The following is a 19,940-nucleotide window of genomic DNA, read 5'->3' as shown; positions in this document are numbered from 1 at the left end:
AACTCGATTGATAGGTGGCCCCTTCAATGAAGGATTCATAGTCTGCTCCTTCCTCTAAATTGATTATAGGTGGTGCCTGGTCGCTAGAAGATGAAGCCGTTAAGGAACTATTCAGTATCAGCTCGGAGGCCTTTGAGTAGTGGTATTTGCTGCTCAATGGTTTAAGCGGCTAAAAACAATAAAGAATGCTACTAAACCAAGAACCATGAGAAAAGAAATGAAAAGAAAGGAACTCCGGCTCCCCTTGCGTGTTGGGTCAGGCTGGGCGGTCGAAGAGTTTTATGCGGTCCTAAGGACCGCATAGTTCAGTCAGAGTGTTTCCGCCACGCAAAATTTGCATCTTGATATGAAATGTCCTTTGAGAGTGCTTTTGCTACCTTCCTTACCCGCGCAAGGGCCCGAAGGGCGTCTGGGAGCGGTGCCTGGATACCACATCAGAGGCTCACTACGAAAGAAGCTTGATGAGTTTAACTGTAACTTGCCTAGAAGCGGCATATGAGCGGTTTATTTTAGACAAACGACTTATTTGATGTGCTAGTGCAGCTCACCTAGGAAGGGTGTTTATTGACTGTCTCTTCCTCGGGCGGTGCCTTGAGTTTCTGTGTAGATGGAACGCTTTCGAATTTGAACGGCTAGGTGGGTCCTATTCAAATTATATCTAACGTTAGACCCTTTCGAAGATTATTAACTGCTCGGTAGCTTTAAATGAGTTGTGTTGATAAGATTAGTAAGTCTAACTCCCTAGACCACCCTTGCGTACCAGCAGTAATCCGTAGAGGCATATAAGTACCACTTTATACTAAACATCCTCGCTTATTCTAGGTAACGTTAGGTTAAATAAGGAAATAATTTCTCAAAAGATTAAATGGTTAGAAGTTACATGTGACGGGCACCACCTGTGACGGCGCCTGCGGTCGGAGTGTACGTCGCGGCACCTACCACTTGAGTGCCCTGGCCTAACATTTTACCCCTGCATCGCGAGAGCTCTTCCAGCTTCTCTTCCTTTTCTTCCCATTTCGTGATTAGCAGAATTGAATCAGCAATTGCAGTGTCTCCGTGCCTCGCCTCGATGCTACTCGTCTCTCACACCACGCAAGGTTCGGTCAGCTCGCACATACAAGATCGATACTGCTATAACAAGAGCAAGAGCTAGATGACAGGATGGGCGTGCAACCAAACCTTAAGTACTGGAGCAGAGGCCTATGCGTAGGCCCTGACCACTGACGTATGCATCAGACTCATGACGTATGCATGACCGCAAGCATATGACATAACCATGAGAACAGGAACGGGAAATCTAATGACATTACATTAGGAGATAATAGCTGCCCCTATCCTTGTTATCTTCAGTTAAATGAGATAGCTGCTTGCGGCACCGTCCCACTTCGGCACCGCCTCGCCATGACAGAAGTGCTACCGCATGTCACTGAGAGACTTAACAGCTTATCCTCATCAGAGTAGTATCAGAGTTGCGCCTTGCTTGTGCTAGTACCTGCAGCTTGCGTCTTTGATTCCGACAATTTCTCAGTTCAGGAGATATACACGAAACTAGTTGAGTTTGGACTGCGCGCATAAGGGCTGAGGGTAAATGAGGTAGAACAGGTTTGAAAGAAAATGAATATAGAGGTTGTTGTCACAATAACCTGATAAGTAGCTTAAAAAGACGCTTTGGCGCAATGGTAGCGTGTGGTCCTCCTATGTAATATGGGAGAGCAGACTGAGGTTGTGGGTTCGAGTCCCATGAGCGTCGACATTTTTTTCCCCCCAAATTCCACTACTTAACTGTAGGTCGGTATTAAGTTTTGAAGTTAGTTAGGGCTTTTGGTTGGTGAAGGGACGGTGCGATATTACGGAGGTTCTAAAGTCCATAATCAACTCCCTATTTAGGCAAGGATCCGAGGAGTGGTGCTTGAACACCGGCGTCAATAACTCAGAGGCGACTAGATTTCACGGATCGTGACAGTGAGGTTCATGTGCGCAACTCTTGGTTCGACTAGACAGTTTGAACCACGGCCCCTCATTTGACGGTGTTACGCAGTGGTCAGTTGCGCACACCCGTGACACTAGACTTCCACTCACCTGTAAGGAGTACACCAACATCTTCAAAACAGAAACAGCTCGATTGAATCACAACTTACATTGGGTTACTCCTCCTCCTTCCTTTATGGGGATCAAGAGCCGTGCTTAAATCGCCAAGTGGAAAGAGCGCCTTCTCTAGATTGGGCCGCGGGCAGATCGAGTAATAACTTTAAGCAGTGTAGTAGTTATGTACCTTATTACACAGTGATTTCAGGTGGTTTGATTCAACGGATGGGAAACTTTCAGGCTCCGATGGTCCCGACTCCCCTTGCGCAGGTAAGGCCAGTAGTATGTGTCCGAATCAATACCTAAACGATTCTAACATGAGGATGATCCAGGGAAGGAGCCACGTCGCCGGTAGCACAGTTTGAACAATGTATTAAGACCAACTTCTATGTATGTCGTTGGTATCTCTATATGTAGAACACTCTTTTCAAAACCCCTCGAACCCTAACTCCAGCGTGCTATGCGGTACCCCAGACTACGGGATATGAAAAACGAGAAGACGAGAAACGTTACAACTTAAGCTCAAACTTCTTGACGAGCCGTGGCCCGAATTTATAGAACAACAGGGGAATGGGGACGAGGCCGAGGGCAATGAAGGCCAGGACCGAGTTGCCCCAACCCATGTTCAGCTCCGTGTACATGTCGATGGCGCAGAGGGGAAGGAGCGCCCCGGCTAGGGAACGGAGCACGGCCAGGGCGGCGGTAACGGAGGCTGCTGCCCTTGGGTAGACATCCAAGAGGTAGTTCTGAACGCACATCTGTCGGCAAGTGTTAGCATTGTTCCGCTTGTCCCAATGGCCAGCAGAGTGAGAACGCACCATAACACCCATGAGTCCAAAGGCAAAGATGACGACACCAATCATGGGCACAATCCAGTGCACACGATTCTGAATTGTCCAACCGTAGATGAACAGACCGACGGGAATGGTGACACCGGCAGGGATGGTAAACCACGGCGTCAACCTGATCTCTGGACGGTGGTGCTCTCCGCTGTCAAGCTTGCTCTTGACTAGCTTGTCGGAGAGCGCGCCGAAGACGCCGATACCGAGGCCCATGCCAATCGCCGAAGGAATGAAGACCAGACCGCTATTTGATGTCAGCTTTCTACTCGGCGCTTTTGTCTGTACAACGACGGATCAGAACGCACCTCTCTCCCTCGTCGAAACCGTAGTACCGGGGGTATACCATGCTAAAAGTCGAAAAGAGCAGGTACAGAATGCCGTCTGTGCTATATTAGTTATGATGCGAAGCCAGCACTCCAGGTTGACGGACGACTCACAAGTAACGGCGACATAGAGAGACATGGACGTCACAATAGGGGCGAGGAAAAGCAGCTTGACCGGACGGACAATGGCGGCCTTCAACTTTTCGGCAGGGGATGCGGCCGCGCCGGCAAGGGCGCTCCGCAGCTCCCGGTTGCCCGTCTCCTTGCGCAAGCGGGCGGCCTTCCTCTCCAAGATAACTGGGGCGTACGACTCCTTGAGGGTGAAAAAAGTAAACACCGTGATGATGCCGGCCACAATGGTGATGAGCCAGTACACCCACCTCCACCCGGCCGCGCGAATCAGGTAGCCGCCGGCCACGGGGCCGATACATGGACCAAGCAGGGGACCGAGGGCCCAGGCGGCCATGGCCCTCCCGCGCATCTCGACAGGCATCATGTCGGCAATGCTGCCGCTGCCGATGGTGATGGGGACGGAACCGGCGACGCCCATGAGAAACCTGAACGCCATCATCATGCCGATGCTGTTGCTGACTGTCCAACAATGTCAATCATTTCGTGCCTAATGAATGTGACTCGGGAGTTCCTCGGAAGCAAAAGCGCTGCTTTCGGGACAGGCCGACTCCCATGACTCCCGAGACATCTAGAAAGGGGCAAGAAGAGCGCTGATGTGACGTACGGGCGGTGCAGACGGTGAAGATGGTGAACAATACGTTGCCGATGTTGTAGAGCAGAGACCGGCCGTAGATCTCACTCATTGGCGCAACGACGACGGGACCGAAGGCGAAGCCGAGGATGTAGACGGACAGAATGAAGGTGGCCGTGACGGATGATGTTTCGTGAAATTCGGCCAGGATTCGAGGGATACCGGGTGCAAACATGGACGAGCCAAGGGGGCTTTGGACGACTCCGTCAGACTAGCACATCATGCCGCGGTAGGTTGAAGCTGAAAACTCACGTAATGACGGTGAGGACGGAGAGAACAGCAATGTTGGACCACTTCTTCCGCATGGTCCAGTTCATCGGGTTCGTGGGGTCGTCAGGGCCATCCCAGGAGACAATGTTGGGGTCGCTGCCTTCCTCCTCCCGCTTCTCGCCGGCAGGGCCATCTCTGGTGACAGACTCGGATTCGGGCACAATGGTAGCAGCGTCGAGGTCCGAGTTGGGTTCGTATGCGCCCTTCTCGAGGTCGTGGTCGGAGGGTTTAGGGGTAGAGGCGAGCGCTCTTTGCGATGACGAATCGGCCATGGCAGTAGATTAACCAAAGGGGATCTAGAAAATCGATTCTTGGCTGCCGAGACAGATTGCGGCCAAGACAAAAAAAATAGGAACAGCATGGTGTGGTCTTTTATTATTGTAGCGTAGCCTGCTCCTCCACTCCCAGATCATCGGGACTGCTAACACACCGAATCCGAGAAGCTTCTTCGGGTCTTGGCTAGAAGCGAAAACGAAGAACCATCAATCTGATCACCCCCCTTGTCGAGGGGTTCGGCGGCGCCACCCGGGGCCAAGCCCGGATGCCGGTACCCGGCCGCACATCAGAAGCGGTTGAGAAAACCGACCCCGGTCCTCCGGTTTTGGAATCCTGGTTATTATTCGCTATGACAAGGGACACATCGCTTTACGTTAGAAGCAGTCCTTCTTGCCGCCGACATCAAAGGTCAGTTTCCAGCGCCTTCCACAATTTCGCATAATTCCTCCGGGAACAAGAGCTTCAGCGAGGAAGGAGCCCGGACTTATGGTGGGCCCAACGTTCGGCAAAAGTGCCAAAGAAACAGCCAATCACAGCAGCTTGCCGGTCCTCCCACATGGGGATAAATCTCGTCTGCCGCTTCTGATTCTGATAAACCGAGCCGCAACCAATGACCGACAGTCGCTTGGTCTTTGCGTCTCGGTTTCGCTTTCAGTCCGCACCGAAACCCCGGCTGGTGGTTTCCCCCCTTAGGTGCATCGTCACAAGACGGAGGTTATGCAGCGCCGAATGCCGATGTCCGCACAGCAAGCAAGACAAAGGTTTATCCCTTGGAGAATCCGTATATTTTAGGTCACTCGTCCGCTTGGCTTCATTGTCTGCCGCAAACCCTACTTAAGAGCCCCGGTATCTCTCCATTGAGCCCATTCTCCCTGCTTCTCACTTCCGCGGTGCTCCGCGGCGCACAGCACCCATTTCCCAGGTAAAGAATGGGGCCGGAAGGACACTGGCGGCGCTCCGAGTACCTGCTGACCCAGTGTTTTCCCAAACAGTGCATTTCCTTGGGGGAATTCACCAGAATACCTTACAACAAGGCAACAGTCGCTTAGGGAGCAGGAGAACACATTGACGGTAGAACTACGATCTACGGTATGGAATTCTGCGCGGCTGCCTGCACTAGGCTCGACACTAAGCATACAATGGTAACACATCTCGTGGACACTCTCCCCCAACGACCTCCCACTTATAGCCAACTCAATTCCCACCTGGCCGCCGGATCAACCCCGCCAGAGGCGGCAGACCGAGGGTCTCCGATTCCGGCGCCGGCGCCGGCACTCCACACCGCACCCCCACGCTCCACCACCGACCGCCGACAGCCCTCTCCTCCGGGATAAACACGGCCGTGTTCACGTACATTTGACACCCGGGTTCCGAAAACAAGCGCGCCTGGCACCCGGCCTCCTTGCTCGCTACAAACTTGCCGCACCCGCTCACCCGCGGTAGGGTGTAGCACCATTCTTGCGTCGGGCCGGCGTCCGGGTCGGCAGGTTGCGGTAGGCGGAACTCGACCATAACGCTGCCGCGGCAGGTCGAAGGGCCGGGGACGCCCCAGAAGATGGTCGCTGAGATGGGCAGGTTGGCGCCAACCGTGGTGTTGCCGGTTGGGTCACCGTTTATGGTTACTTGGCCGGGTGTGTCTTCTGAAATGTCGACGCCCGCGGGGAGGTTCTTGACGGCGATGGCTTGGTGGGGAGAGGTAAGTAGAAGGAGGAGGAAGGAGAGGAGGTGACGTTGAGGGGACATGGTTGGTGCTCTGCTACTTCCCGATGAGGGGTGATGCGCGGCGTGTGTGCGATGCGCGAACTTGAAGTTTCAACAACGCACGATCTCAAGCAATCGGCAAGATCATATCAAGGCTCGAGATATGGAGTTCAACGTCAAGCAAGTCAAGGTGAAAAGACGGTGTCTCGACTTTCCACTGCCAAGCCATCTCGGGTTTCATCTCTCTGCTCCAGATGCGGCAACGGTCAGTCATCACTCACATAGCCCGCTCAGTCCCGAGACTGGGACAGTGCCCATGCCTTGGGTCACCCCTAGGAGAACCGGCATGTCATTAGTCACAGTTGTCAACCTGGAAGTTCAGGGTGGGCTTCTTGCCGACCTCGCAACACGATCGCGATCGCGATCGAAAGCTTACCTATCTACACCACGACCCCACCAGCCCACGGACTAACACTCATTCAGTACCACAATCACAAGAGAGACCGTGACCATCCTTTCCTTCTTGGCTTCTGCCTATGGCATTGAGAACCGTTCTCTTATGGTCCAATGCCGTGGGCCATCACCTTGGAAGCGACCAATCGTGGGCCAACCCAGTCAACGTGCAGTGTAAAGATGCGGACAACCACGCCGAGCACCCACCACCAATGCCAAGTGCAGCATCGGATTGGTCATGGAATAAGTCTCGAGCCTGTAGTTTGTCTCCTGCCTACACCCACTGCACATCCCCCACATACCGGTCTGGTCGTGAAATAATAACCGGAAGGCTTGTGTGACGTTTCGAATGGGATAAAGAGTTGGGGTAGGCCAACCACTAGCTTCGTCCCCAGTTTGCATCTTTCCGGATGAGTACAGGTGCATGGATTCAGTCTAATACGGCGTCACGCGATGGGACCGTCCGCTATCTCGGTCCTGGTGTCGGCTGGGAATGCCGATGGTTGATGAGAGGGAGCGAATGACCATTAAATAGAGTCGTCCCTCCTCGTCGACCCGTCCATCCCACACTCAACCTTCCACTCTCTCAAGCACGCCATAGCTTTCAGCAATACACTATTGAACCAACAATCACCCGAACACTCATTCTCTAACCGCTAATATGAGCCCGTGCGACTGCTGCTCCTGCTCAGAGGTAAGCAACACACTGTCTTCTTCATGGTTGTCTCCGGTGCCATCTTGGGCTCCCCAGCCTGCGCATTACCCTTGAAACCTCCCGGCACATCTGGTATAGTACATTCAAAGCTGACATTATTGGTAGTGCAACAACTGCTCCTGCTGCGTTCGTCCTTCCTACCAGACAAGAAGTTCGGCCAGACCGTTTTACTAACGCAGCTGCAGAGTCACTAAGCCATGAGCAACCTCATCTGAGCGGCGTTAACTACGGGAGACTGCAAAGAACGGCGGCAAGGAATATGGGGAAATGGTGCAGAGTAATAGCATGAGAATGAGGCCATTTATCTAGTCCATAAGTCTAAACATGCTCCACAGACCGTGCTTTTGAATAAGCGGGTATCATCCGTCTGTCCCCCGTCCATATCCTCATCCTCTGGCCCATATCCAGACTGTTGAAATCCAGTAGAGAAAAAAAATCCGTCACCTCCCAGCAACCTTCGTAGGCGCCCAGTCCGCCAACCAGCCCCTCGCCTTGGACAGATTCCCGCCTTCGGCTTCCAGCGCAGCAACGCACCATTCAAGCTCCCACACCCCTTCAGCATTCAACATCTCAGCCATCTTCTTCCTCCGCTGCGAAGCCTCATCAACACAAAAGTGCATCGACTTGCCGTGATCCGCAATCTCCTCTAGCAACGGCTTGACCAACGGCAACGCCGTCGCGGCGCTGCCGCCCAGCTTCTCCATCCCCTGGTTCGCCCGCCCCGTCTTGCACCACTCATTCGCACACCACTTTTTCCCGCATCCGCTCATCAGCTGCGTCAGATACCGCCTCTCAATCCGCCGGCGCAATGCCTTGCCTTCGGGGTCGTGCATGTTGACGTACAGCGGGGAGAAGCACAGGCTGCACAAGCCCAAGTCGTTGCCGGGGCCCTGGCCCATGCGCGTCCCGCCGTTGACCTGCCCGCGCGGGCCGATGCCGTGGAGGGTCCGCCCGCAGAGCTCGCCGCGGCACACTGCCGGCTTGTTGTGGGCCCGCGCCGCCTTGTCAAGCTCGTGATTGGCCGCGTGCGCGGCCATGTCCCGCAGCCGCACAATGGCGCCGCAGAGGTGGCAGTCGGTGGTGCGCGCCCCGTCGGCGCGCTCGTGCGCAGTCAGCCCAGAGAGGACCGTCTCGGCTTCCGAGGACGGGTCGAGCGGGTCGCCTTCCTGCGGCACTTCGAGGTGGCAGAACTGGCAGAGTATGAGCTTGCCTGGGCAGACGGTCGTGCGGTGGCGGACGAGTTCGGGTAGGGAGGGGAAGGTGAAGGGGGTGGATGGCCCGCATGAGGGGCAGGTATGCTGCGTGTGATGGACGTAGTCGTGTTTGGCTTTGCTTTGGGGACCGGAGCCGTAGGCATCCGGGTGTGTTGGGCAGTGCCAGTGGTTCTGCCACTCGTCTGACTTCTTCTGGAACACGTTGTTACAGTGCGGGCAGACGACGTTGTTCCTCAGGCAGAAATTCTCATGCAACACCATCGTCCGCTTCGGAATCATTTGCAAACAGTTCCTGCACTGCTCTTCGTCTGCGTGTGCTTCTGACCTGGTGAGATCAACAGGCGCGGTAACGGAGCCCAAAAGGTCGGCAGCCTTGGCGCGTAGCGTGTAACGGCGCGGCGCTCCTGTTGTATTATCCCCGTCGGGCGGAGAAAAGCCATGGACGGAGATTAGGATGCTCTCCGCGCCTTCCAGTTCGGCATTCGTCGGCTGGATAACGATGCGCTTCACACCATCCTTTGGTGATGAGGAATCGCCAAAAATGTGCTCGTTGTACCTGGGGAGTGCCCGTTGTCGGTTGCTCTTGGGGCTGACGAAGAGATCCACCTCCTGGCCATCGTGAGCCGACAACTCAATAGCGATGGCACTCGCCCTGTCCCATGACAGTAATTCGTAATCGACGTAATCTCCCTCCAGAACCTGGCCTTCAACATCCTTCCAGATATCTATCGCATGTCCAACCGAGCTGCCCGATGCTGTCCCTGGCGCGCGTTGGATCTTGGCGGATATCTGCCGAAGGGTTTCCCGCGCCTGTTCTTCGTTGAGCGGTTCGATGTCGACTTCGAGGTCCGTGTCAACGATACAGATACCGTCGCCTTCGGGTTGGAATTTGTCTGCCAAGAAGCGAAATTCCTCCCCTTTGGCGCCCCGAACCGATAGCATCGAGTCCTTCGTAAGCGTAGTGAAATTTCCTCGGAGCTGTCTCTCAAGCAGAGCCTTCCAGTCATCAGGATTATAGCCCGCCTCTAGTGGCCGCAAACGCACATAGGTTCCCTTGGGAAGTTGCTTCGCTCTGACCGTGATTGGTATCCCGCTGGCTTCAAGCGTGCCGTTCTCATCCTGCGCAAGGTCCAGGGCCCCGTCTTCGGCCGGGGGCGAAGGAATATCCAACTCTTGTATCCCTAGGGCATCAAGAAGATGCGTGCTTAGAGCAATTTCGCCCTCGCTTGACGAGAACTCGCGAATCCCGGCGTAGACTGCGTTTCCGTTCCTCTGGTTGACCAACTTAAACATCAGAGGGTTAGGAAGTTGTTGGTAGGTCTCGAGGTGCTGGGCACGTTCACGGCGAGCGTCGGCGACAGAATAGGGGTTGAAGGGGTCGAATGCGGTAAATGTGTGGGATGTCGAGGGTCTGGTCGTCGTCCCAGCAGCGAGCAGCTGCTCGAGGGCTGACTGAGGGAGCATGATCTTGTCTCCCTGCAAGTCTTTGCCGGCTGTGCGTGAAGGGTGAGCTACACGCAGCGACGCCGACCAGTCGAGCTGCATCGGCTGATCCGCCATCTTGATCGGCGTTCTTGAGGTCTAGTCTCAAATTCGTCTTGGTCTTGGATCAGTCGTCGGTGGTTTCGAACTTAAGGTAGTGAGTGATAGGAGAGTAAGAAACGAACGGGGATGGAGAATCGAAACGAGGCGACCTAGGCTGAGTGAAGGGGTTCAAACATTGCTCGGGTTCAGGAAGTCATTTCTGGAGGATGTTGGCATCACAAGCAGGTGGCACAATTTGGTCCCTGTAGTCGCGTCGGTATCAGTCAGCATTCTTGCAGTTTCCAGCATCATCCCGACGGGTGTTGTTCGCCGGGGCCGAAAGCCGTCCGCCACACAGAGGCAGCGAGTGGGGCCTCGAAGCAATACCGAGCCTACCCCGCCAACCCGCTCTCGCCGCTGCATAAATGCCAGGTCTGCAAAAATGGGCACGCCTTTGCAGCATCGTCAATAAAGAGAGTAAGTTCCATGTTGGTCGAGCATCTTGGCACACGTTAGGTATCTTGACCTACAATAACGGATGCTACAAGAGGGCGCAATCTGAGATACAATGTGCTTGGTAGCAGATCATCATGGGGCCCAGATTTGGGACAGGTGAACTGATAAGATAAGCAAACCTCTAGAGTCTTGGCCCTTTTCCATTTGTCCCGAGTTCCGCGATGGTCTTGGTCCTACTCCAGCCTACGGAGCACACATATCTCTTGAGCTGTTCTCTGCAGATTTATCATCAATGCACTCTTTTGCCTAGCACAACGACTGTGCGACTGACGGACTCCAAATTGGCCACCCCAAGCCAAGCGTCTCACCCCATGTTGCAGTGCAGTCCAATGCATAAGGCAAGCTTGAGCAAGCTTCCCATTGTGCACTAACGCCGGCTAAACACCCGACTGTCTCTTCCTCGACGTGAGGCTGTATCAGCGAGCTGACTCCAACAAACCGGATCTCGCGGATCTTGCTGCTCCGGAGAGCGAGATCCAAGTTGGCAAGTCGGGGCCTTTGTCACCATTGGGTACAATTTCTCTGTCTCGGCCGATCGCCAATACCAAGTGCATGGGTAACGGCTCCTTGCTGTGACGCTTGAGCCCCTGCCACGATCGACTGCCCATCCCAGACCCGGGTCTCTCTTTTGGTCCCATCCCGTTCATGACCACCGTCTTGTCAAACCATCCACTTGCCCATCGCATTACCAACTGGAAGTATAACTACTGGTACTCTGCCCGACCCCCTCAGCTGGGCCAGCTCAGAGCAGCACTCCACTGTCCTCCACCATCACCCACGCTTGTCTACCAGGAGGTGCAGATCACAAGGCCCCGCATTCCCACTTTGCCATCCCCAGCCTTCGTTGCCATACGATGACCCAGGCTTCTGAGTCTCACAACGGTTTACCCACTGAGATACCGAGCTGCGCCCTCCTTCAACTCCTCGCGAACTCGTTGGTGTTGTCCCAGACAGCACCTTACCTTTCCTGCTACGATGTCTTGAACCTTGCCGCCACGGCGCGGCCCTTCCGTTTCTTGGTCTATCACACCCCCAACGTCTTCCGACGTTTGGAACTCGGAAATGTCAAGACGGCGCAATTCGATATTGACGCCATTGACCGCGGTGGAGAGACATGGCGCAACGTGCAGCTGGACGAGAACCTGACTGAAGACGAGTAGGACTTTCTCTCTCTCCGGCTTTCTAAATCTTGGGCACCTTGGCTGACCGCTTGGGTTTGGAAACAGTTTCTACTCGGGTCCCCTGCGCGGCATCTTCTCCAACCTCCGCCGAATGGACATCCTCAGGGATGTTCAAGTCCTCTCGCTCGACGGCCTCTCTGTCACTGCCGAACTTGTCCACGACATCCTAGTCGACCCTGCCTACTCCGTCCGCATCCTGTCGATCCGCGGCGTCAAAAACCTCAACGAGCGGAAACTTCGCGGCGCATTGCAGTATGCCTGCCGCTCCTCTAGGCCCCGGGGGACGCCGCGCTTGAAGGGGCTATACGTCTTTGGGCCGCGAGATACGGTGCCGGCGTTGGCTGCAGCCCATGAAGGGAGCGGGAGCTCGTCTCCGACCAGTCCGGCAACAGTGGCTACCGCTTGGAACAACCGGAGCCAAAAGGCCTTGTCAGACGCCCTCGCTGAGGAGCCCGAGGCGTGGTACGTCCGCCGTGGCAGCCAATTCCCGCACCGCATCAGTTCCGAGTGGGCATCCACACTTGTCGCATGCTCCGGGATCGTCTCGTTTGATTCCGTCTTGTGCACCGGGCCGCGGCATTTCAACTCCCCGGCATGGGGGACCGTCAACACTGAGGCCCTTGATGCTGCCGCCTCTTCAACAGCCCCGAGCGTACCGCACTTCAGCGTGGCAACCCATAGCCTGGGCGGATGTGCCTCCTGTGGCGCGGCTCCAGAGGGTTGGACAGTATGGGGCGAAGAGGTGGTCGCGTCCCGGAGGGAATCTGACGGAAGGAGAACGAGCGAGAGCTGCATGACCGATTTGGCCAGATTCCCCCTCCTTGCGCCCCCACCCATGCACTCGGCCAGCCTCCGCGTTGCCATGTGCCCCGCCGGCCAAACTGTGAGGTCACGCCTCCCCTTCATCCCGACAGTGAAGCAACAGAAGGCGCGGTTTATCCCGCGCTGCTTCGATTGTATTCGAGATCGTTACTGCGGAGGATGCCACCGGTGGTGGTGTGAGTCGTGCTATATCGGACCGCGGGCCTCGTCTCCGGGAGGATATGCAGCATCGTCCACTGGGCCCGACTCTGTAAGCAGCCCCTTTCCAAACACCAGTGCCGCGAGCGACGACAACGCAGGCTTAGTTAGCAAGATTCGAGACGGGGTTTGCGCGGATGGGAAGTGCTCGCTCGGACAACGCTGAGCTGTCCGCTCCCCTGCGAGCAAGGGGAGATGACTTTGGACAAGGGCCAATTCCCCTATCCATGCTGGGATGCGGGTCTGATACACCAGGCCGAGCGAGCCGTGATGTCTGCTCGTCTCCATCCGGCCGAAGTTGTGCAAAAGGTCCATGTCCCTTGGGTTTGCGCTTCTGCTGCCCGCGCATTCTGCAAATGCTATCATGGATGACGGTTGCCGCCTCTTTGCGACCATGTTGCTGACGACCTTTTTGGCCCAGTCTCACCTGATGAAGAGCTGCTGGGAATGTGGGCTGAATGTAAGTTGCCTCTGTGGAAGACAAGCACTCAATATCAGACAACTGACAGCCCGCAATTCTCAGTGCAGGGAATGCATCGAGTACACCCAGCGGACGTGCCAGAGATGCGGTGGCGGCTACTGCCTCATCCACAATGAGGGCTCGAACATGGTTGCGGTACGTCCCATGATACGAAGAGTACCTTCACAAAAGGGCTAACACGGAGCATGACATGTAGTGCGACTGTATGACCTCCCAACCAGTTTGCTGTTCCCCATTCTATGATATTGTTACTAATGTTCGTCCCTAACAGGGTGCGCCGGAAGAAGCAGGCCCTTCGCTCGGGACCTATACTAGGCGCTCCTCAGTCTAACCTCGCCCCACACCCTCCATCTGCCCATGCCATGCTCCTAATTATCACGCTCAAGGCCAAAGTCAGGGAGTCACTCCACTCATATTCAGATATTCTGTCCCGTCTGTTGGCCCATTCTCCGCTCATCCTGGGCTGGTACATACCTGCCTTCATCTATCAGCACACCCTCATCTCGTCGTCTTACCATGGAGCATGCTGCTAAACAGTTACTGTACGGTTTTCGTTGCAACTCACCTCCTTGGTCTTCATCTCTATCTGGTTATATTATAATACTGCGTAGCGCCTTGCCGTTGCGGCTTCTTTCGTTCGGTTGGGTTAGGCGGTTGCGTCGTTTGAGAGTGAAATCATTTACTCACGAGTTATGATACCCTACTGAATTCAGCCTTGTTCATTCATAGTTTGGCTTTAAAAATATCATTTGTTCCTGGTCCAGTCTCATCTTGGGAACCATACTGGCCGTCAACATCTCGTGGAGCGCACCTCAAGCCGTCTGGTCATGCAGGGAAACGAGCACAGATATTTTGTTTCTTCTCGCCCCTATTGTAGGATGCCAGTATCTTGACATCTCCTGCGACGGGACCATGGTGACACCCGTGTCACACCTCCTACCTCCTCGCGAAATGCAAATTCGACATTCATGAGAGTTACGCGAGTCAAGCCCCTGGTGCCAATTATATTGTGCCTGTCATAGCAATGGTTACAGTACCCAGATAAGCCCCCCGACCTTCAAAATAAGCTAAACATACATCCAAGCCAGCCATACACGTTGCCCACATAACCATAGCCCAACCTGGCATAACCCAACAAATGCCCATAGCCCTGACTATGACTGTGAAGACACCAAACCGACGAAAACCACAAGGCACGTATCTCAATACCCGCCATCCATCATATCGTTCAAAATATCCCGCAACACGGGCTTTGCCCTGAGCATCGCCCGCTCGCCAATCCTCGCCGCCTTCTTCGGCTCCACCGTCCTGTGGCTCTTCCCGCTCAAAGATCGGTTCTCCTTGCCCTTGATAGCACTCGCCCTTGTCGCCGACGCAGGTAGAAACAGCATCTCCTTCATGGGACTCTTAGCCGCAGACCCATCCCTGCCCCCAACAGAAGCATCACCGCCTCCACCAGCACAGGCCTGCATCCCAACCCCTCCCACATCCTCCCAGTGATGCCCATCCAGCGCCCCCACACCCAAGTCATACACCCACTCTCGCTCCTCCATCAACCGCACAAACCTCGCAAGCATCTCCCCCTCGCCGCATCCGCCCAGCGTGCTTCTGCTCCCGACAACAAGCAGCTTAGTCTTGGCCCGCGTAAACGCGACGTTGATCCTCCGCCAGTCTTTCAGCAGCTCGCCAATCGCACACTGCTCGTTGCTCCGCACCAGACTCAATATCACGACCGACTTGTCCCGCCCCTGGAACCGGTCGGCCGTATGCATCTCAACGTCCGCGGCAGCGACTGCAGCGGCCGCCGCTCTGCCCCTGCCCGTCACCGCGGCGGATGATGAGGATGACGAGTTGAACGAGGAAGAGCGAAGGACGTGTTTGAGCAGCGCTAGCTGCGAGCGGTAGTGCGTGACGATGCCGATTTCGTGCGGCGGCACGCCAACGGTGAGCAGCGCGTCGACGAGCTGCGCGACGATGCGCGCCTCGCACGGGTTCACGATGCGGTTGCCCTTGGCCTGCTCGTACGATGCCGGCCCGAGGGCGTCGGTGTTGACGAAGCGGACGCGCGCGGCGGGATCGAGGAGGTCGGCTAGCCAGCAGGTTCCTGGGCGAGGCGCGGGGCAGAAGGATGTGGGCCGGGCTGGTTTGGAGGGACTGCCATTGGCAGTTTGTTGTTGTTGTTGGGACTGCGAGTGGGAGATGAAAGAGGCAGCGTCAAAGTGGCGCGTGCGGAGGGCGTCCATGTTGGGGACTTCCAGTTCGGCGAAGCGGAGGGATTCGGTGCCGCACTTGAGACGACCGTTGTAAATGAGCGTATTGGAGAGGGTCATGATGTCTTCGGACATGCGATATTGGTGCTCGAGGTTGACGACAGACTGCGGGTGTGTGTCGGAGAGGAGCTTGAACAGCGAGATGTCGAGGCCGCCGAGGCGGGCTTCCTCGTTCTGCACTAGAGGCGGCAGCTGGTTGTGATCACCGACAAGCACAAATGTTCTTGCCATGCGGATCGGCCCCAGACAGATCGGTAGCGTAATCTGCGACGCTTCGTCCACGATGCAGTAGTCGAACGTGCGTTCGTTGAAGATGGGGTGGTTGATGCCCAGGCAGGTGGTCGCTACCACAGGGGTGCCGTGCCACGCTCTTCGGATCTCTTCAAACGAGCTCATCGGCTGACCTGCCAGCGTCACAAAGTCCTGTACTTCCGGGTGCACCTTGGCGGGAGCTCCAAGCCGTAGGATGGGTATGTTGTCCTTCTTGAGCTTGAGCAGGATGTTGTCTACTGCGGTGTGTGTGTAGGATGTCAGAAGGAGTGTCTTGCCTTGACCGATCAGAGCCCGGATAATGTGGGCAATCGTGGTCGTCTTGCCCGTGCCCGGCATTCCCAGAACCAGAGCATAGTCTCTGGCACTCATGACCTTCTCGACCGCCGCCTTTTGGTCCACATTTAAACTGTCTCTACCCGGAACCGTGTACTGAGTCGGGGTAGACTTGAATCTTGGCGGGACCAGGTCGACGACGAGCCGGCGAATTTCTGCCGACCCAAACTGGCCATCGGCCATGACCTGGACAAGATTGTTCCTGACCGTGGCCATGCCGTTGCTAAACTCGTCCTTGTCAAGCCGGTAGCGGATCGGCGCTTCTCTGATCTTGCCTTGACTCTGGTCTGGTTTTGCTCCTTCTGGGGCGACTTCCATGATGCTCGCAAACACCTGGTTGTCAACCTCGTCAAAACCCGGCTGCCGAATACGGGCGTTGTGAAGACGCCTATCCACGGCAACACTAATTCTCTGCTTCTTGACGGCAGTCACGTAGCCCAGCGCAAGTGCGAAATGGCCCTGCTCGTCAGACACGACAATGGGCTCTCCGACGGTGAGCTGCGAGTCCAGGAAAGAGAAGCCGGGAGCTGGATTCTGTTTGATGAAAGTGTAGGCAAACCGGTTGATCTTGGCCTGGTTCTTGTCTTCGGATGCCGAGCCCTCTTCGATGATGACATTTGCGAAGCAGCGGCCGACCTTTTCACGTTCAGTGCTGAGCATGGTCCAAAGTTCTCGGCGCAGCTTCTGCGACTCCTTTTCTTCCTTGGTAAGAAGGTCCTCCCACTTCAGGAAGAACTCCTGGTGAGTGGGAGTCAGATGCCTGACCACCTCGTCGAACTTTTCATGCAACCCGCTCGTTTCGCCGTCGCCTCCGTCGGCCAGCTTGTGGTAGGTGAAACATGATGCTTGAGCATAGCATTTACCACATGCATTCTTGCTCCGCTTCATGGGCGGGAGCTGGACGCTCCGTTCTCGAATATAGCAGGCCAGCATGTTCCGTTGCATGATCATGTGTCGGAGTTCATGCCTGATGGCAGGAATTCGTAACGTCTGCGAGGTCTCCATGTAGTACAGGATGCCGTACATGATTTCGATATCGTATCGGTCCGAGAGGAGGAGGTTGTATAGGACCGTCTGGGCCTGGTGATTCGCAGTGGCGTTCTTGCCCGTCTTGACTTCAAAAGGCACTGTAAGAGTCATGGATGACTCGCTGTCCCGCATCGTGACCTGCACGGTGGCATCAATGTTGCCCTTCAGCCCATACATGGGGGACCAGACATGCTCCTCGACGTCAAGCAACTTACTGACGCACATGTTGACCCGCTCACCATTCTTCCCTTGAACGAAGGCGTTGGGCTTGGGGCTCGCTGCCACGAAGGCTCGCGCCCAACTCCTCAACTCTGGCATCTTGGACAGAACGCGAGACTGGGCGTCCTCCAAGCTGACTTTGATGACATAGAGATCTTCAAGGTGCTTTCGTAGAGTCCTGCTGATAACGGCCTCAAGAAAGCCCAAGTCCCAGTTGTTCTCCATCATGGCCTCCTGGAAGACCTCGTGCAGAACGGTACCATACACAAGCGCCTCGGTTGCTTGGCTGGTTGCCTTGACCCGGTCCTGGAGAACGGCGCGGCGCATGCAGGTAAACGAGTCTGCCACAACGGTGGACGAGATCAGTTGATCGGGATGCAAGATAAGGATATTGTGGGTGTTGTCGATAATGCATCTGCCGGAGGGCTCGAAATCGCCGATGATGTGGACATATGCTTTCGGGCTGGCCTGCGTGTCGTACCAGTCGCCCCTGAGATGTATCGTTTTGATGGCGTCCGTTCTCTCGGCCTGCACAACGAGAATCTACCCTACATCAGCGTGGGTTTCCACCGGCAGAAACTTGCGCGAACTTACCTTCTCATGCAATTCCCGCCCACGTTCATCATAGGAGCTCTCAAGCACTTTCATAATCAGGTATCGCTGGATCGCCTTTGGCTTCTGGGTGGGCTATCCAATGCTTTAGCGTTGCATCTTTTTTTGGCTGGCTACCCTGCTGTACATACATTGGTTGAGAAGGGTCGGGAGGCTGCTTGTGTCGCTGCTACTTCGACGGCATCGAAGTCAACATCATCAAAGACATCGCCGTATGCATCATCTTCAGCCATGCCTGTGCTGTTGTGCGCTTGCCCATGGCGGGACTGCTGTAAAGTATGCTTTGTCTCCACCTCGGCCATCAAGTTCTCAGCCCCATCGAAGAGGTCATCGTCGAAGTCGTTAAACTCGTCGTTGACTGTTTTTGGGACCGTCGGACATGGCTGGTTCGATTCTTCCGAGGAGACGACCACAGTAGAGTCGTCGCCTTGCCCAAGAATGCTAGCATCGAGCTCCAACAGTGTTTCGTCGTCAAAGTCTTCGTCTCCATAGTCCGAGGAGGTCTTGTCCCCTGCAGAGATCTCGACACCGTTACCCCCGCCCCTTATTCCTGTTGACTTGTTGGCCAAGGGAGAGCTTCCAGGCTGCCGTCGGGGTGACTGTCCGGCAGAATCCTGGGCAGCTGGGAACTTGCTTTTGGGCGACCGATTTCGTGGGGGGCTTGGCTTGAGTTGGATTGAGTCGGACTTCCTGATTTCGCCGTTGACCGTCTCTAAAAGAGCCGACAGCATGGATGATTTGGAGTTGGGCTGGGGCTTCAGGGCCGAAGCATCCCCATTGTCTGAATCAGCACGCTCAGGTTTGCGCCGTTTTGGCCAGTGAGCTCCGCAACTGATTGCCTTCCTCAAAGGCCTCTCAGTACCCAGCGCGCTGCCGTCCTTAGGGCGAGGTGAAGACGACACCATGAGCTGGGCAAGCAGCGGATTCGTCAGGCCGGAAGGGCTGGTGTTTGCGCCGGGTACGGAGAAGCGGTCCCACAACTCCAATGCTGGGTCAGCACGGGGCGTCTTGAGGACCTGGGCCAACTTCTTGATGTCGAGGGCAGGAGTAGCAAACTTGGAAGCCGGAGACGAGATAGGAGACGAGCTTCTTGCGCGCTTCCGGCCCTTGCGTGGGAGCAGCGGGGACATGGTAACCGGATGGCTGGCATCCTGGTCGTTGCGCCAAAGGATGCGCTCGCCGGGAGAGAGATGCTCGTCGTCCTTGGGAACCTCGGGCCTGGAGAGCAGGTCCTGCCATGTGGTACGGCCTGCGGGAGTCGCAACACCGTCAGCCTTGGACGGCGCCGGCGGTAAGGCCTGCTTCGAGTTCGTGTCGCTGGCGTCGGAGACGGGCAGGGGTTCGAAGTGGAAGGCCTGTAGCTTGCTTTTGGTCTTCGCGGAGACCGGCAGGGGAGGGGGAGGGGCGGTCGTCCGTTGCGCGGGGTTACTCTTTGACCTCTGCCATTGTGGCCGCTGGTAGTGTCAACATCAGCATTTATCAACGCCCAGTCTCCATCAAAACCCGTGACTACCGCCCTGTACCGTCTACGCACCTTGGGACCTCTGTTCTGCTCCGAGAAGGACTTTGTAAGAGGCATTGCACTGCCTCCTGTGCGCCCAGCGCTGTTCATGTACAATGGACAAGTATAAACGCCTCTGATGTCGATGGGGATGGCATTCGCTTGTCAGGAAACCAAGGACAATGAGATACAGGGCAGTGGTTGACAGCGTCGTTCGTTTGCGCAAAGCACGGGAAGTGCAGGTGGACCGTCGAGGGTGCCTGGTTCGGGCAATGAATCAACAGGGAATGCGAACAGAAGACGCGTAGCGCGTCGAACTGGGACGCGACAAGCTTGCCC

At 55.7% G+C, this 19,940-nt stretch overlaps 4 protein-coding genes and 1 non-coding gene across 5 annotated transcripts; 2 read left to right on the top strand and 3 right to left on the bottom strand.

The window, feature by feature from the left end:
• The first annotated feature begins 1,662 nt into the window (after nt 1-1,662).
• Nucleotides 1,663-1,750, top strand: N657DRAFT_t40. The gene has a single exon. It is a non-coding gene; the product is annotated as a tRNA-Arg (tRNA).
• Nucleotides 1,751-2,429: 679 nt separating this feature from the next.
• N657DRAFT_640888 (MFS general substrate transporter) lies at nt 2,430-4,980 on the bottom strand. Its single transcript, XM_062792056.1, has 6 exons — nt 4,266-4,980; nt 3,987-4,204; nt 3,365-3,841; nt 3,233-3,308; nt 2,904-3,171; nt 2,430-2,843 (listed from the first exon to the last, which is right to left on the bottom strand). The coding sequence occupies exons 1-6, from the start codon at nt 4,553-4,555 to the stop codon at nt 2,595-2,597; spliced, it is 1,578 nt and encodes a 525-aa protein (XP_062650767.1). The 5' UTR covers nt 4,556-4,980; the 3' UTR covers nt 2,430-2,594.
• Nucleotides 4,981-5,357: 377 nt separating this feature from the next.
• On the bottom strand, nt 5,358-6,399 carry N657DRAFT_640887 (uncharacterized protein). The gene is made up of 2 exons (XM_062792055.1): nt 5,552-6,399; nt 5,358-5,481 (listed from the first exon to the last, which is right to left on the bottom strand). Exon 1 carries the CDS (start codon nt 6,300-6,302, stop codon nt 5,754-5,756), a length of 549 nt encoding a protein of 182 aa, XP_062650766.1. The 5' UTR covers nt 6,303-6,399; the 3' UTR covers nt 5,358-5,481; nt 5,552-5,753.
• Nucleotides 6,400-11,295: 4,896 nt separating this feature from the next.
• On the top strand, nt 11,296-13,422 carry N657DRAFT_185190 (uncharacterized protein). The gene is made up of 3 exons (XM_062786136.1): nt 11,296-11,838; nt 11,909-13,343; nt 13,407-13,422. Exons 1-2 carry the CDS (start codon nt 11,537-11,539, stop codon nt 13,047-13,049), a joined length of 1,443 nt encoding a protein of 480 aa, XP_062650765.1. The 5' UTR covers nt 11,296-11,536; the 3' UTR covers nt 13,050-13,343; nt 13,407-13,422.
• A 930-nt stretch (nt 13,423-14,352) lies between these two features.
• N657DRAFT_661275 (Dna2-domain-containing protein) lies at nt 14,353-19,886 on the bottom strand. The gene is made up of 5 exons (XM_062795089.1): nt 19,635-19,886; nt 18,232-19,554; nt 18,083-18,175; nt 16,280-18,031; nt 14,353-15,652 (listed from the first exon to the last, which is right to left on the bottom strand). Exons 1-5 carry the CDS (start codon nt 19,710-19,712, stop codon nt 14,567-14,569), a joined length of 4,332 nt encoding a protein of 1,443 aa, XP_062650764.1. The 5' UTR covers nt 19,713-19,886; the 3' UTR covers nt 14,353-14,566.
• Nucleotides 19,887-19,940: the final 54 nt, after the last annotated feature.

Source organism: Parathielavia appendiculata, assembly GCF_033297405.1.
Source record: "Parathielavia appendiculata strain CBS 731.68 unplaced genomic scaffold N657scaffold_2, whole genome shotgun sequence".
Lineage (NCBI taxonomy): Eukaryota > Fungi > Ascomycota > Sordariomycetes > Sordariales > Chaetomiaceae > Parathielavia > Parathielavia appendiculata.
Note: the sequence above shows the minus strand (reverse complement) of the source record. Positions and strands in the feature narration are given on the sequence as shown.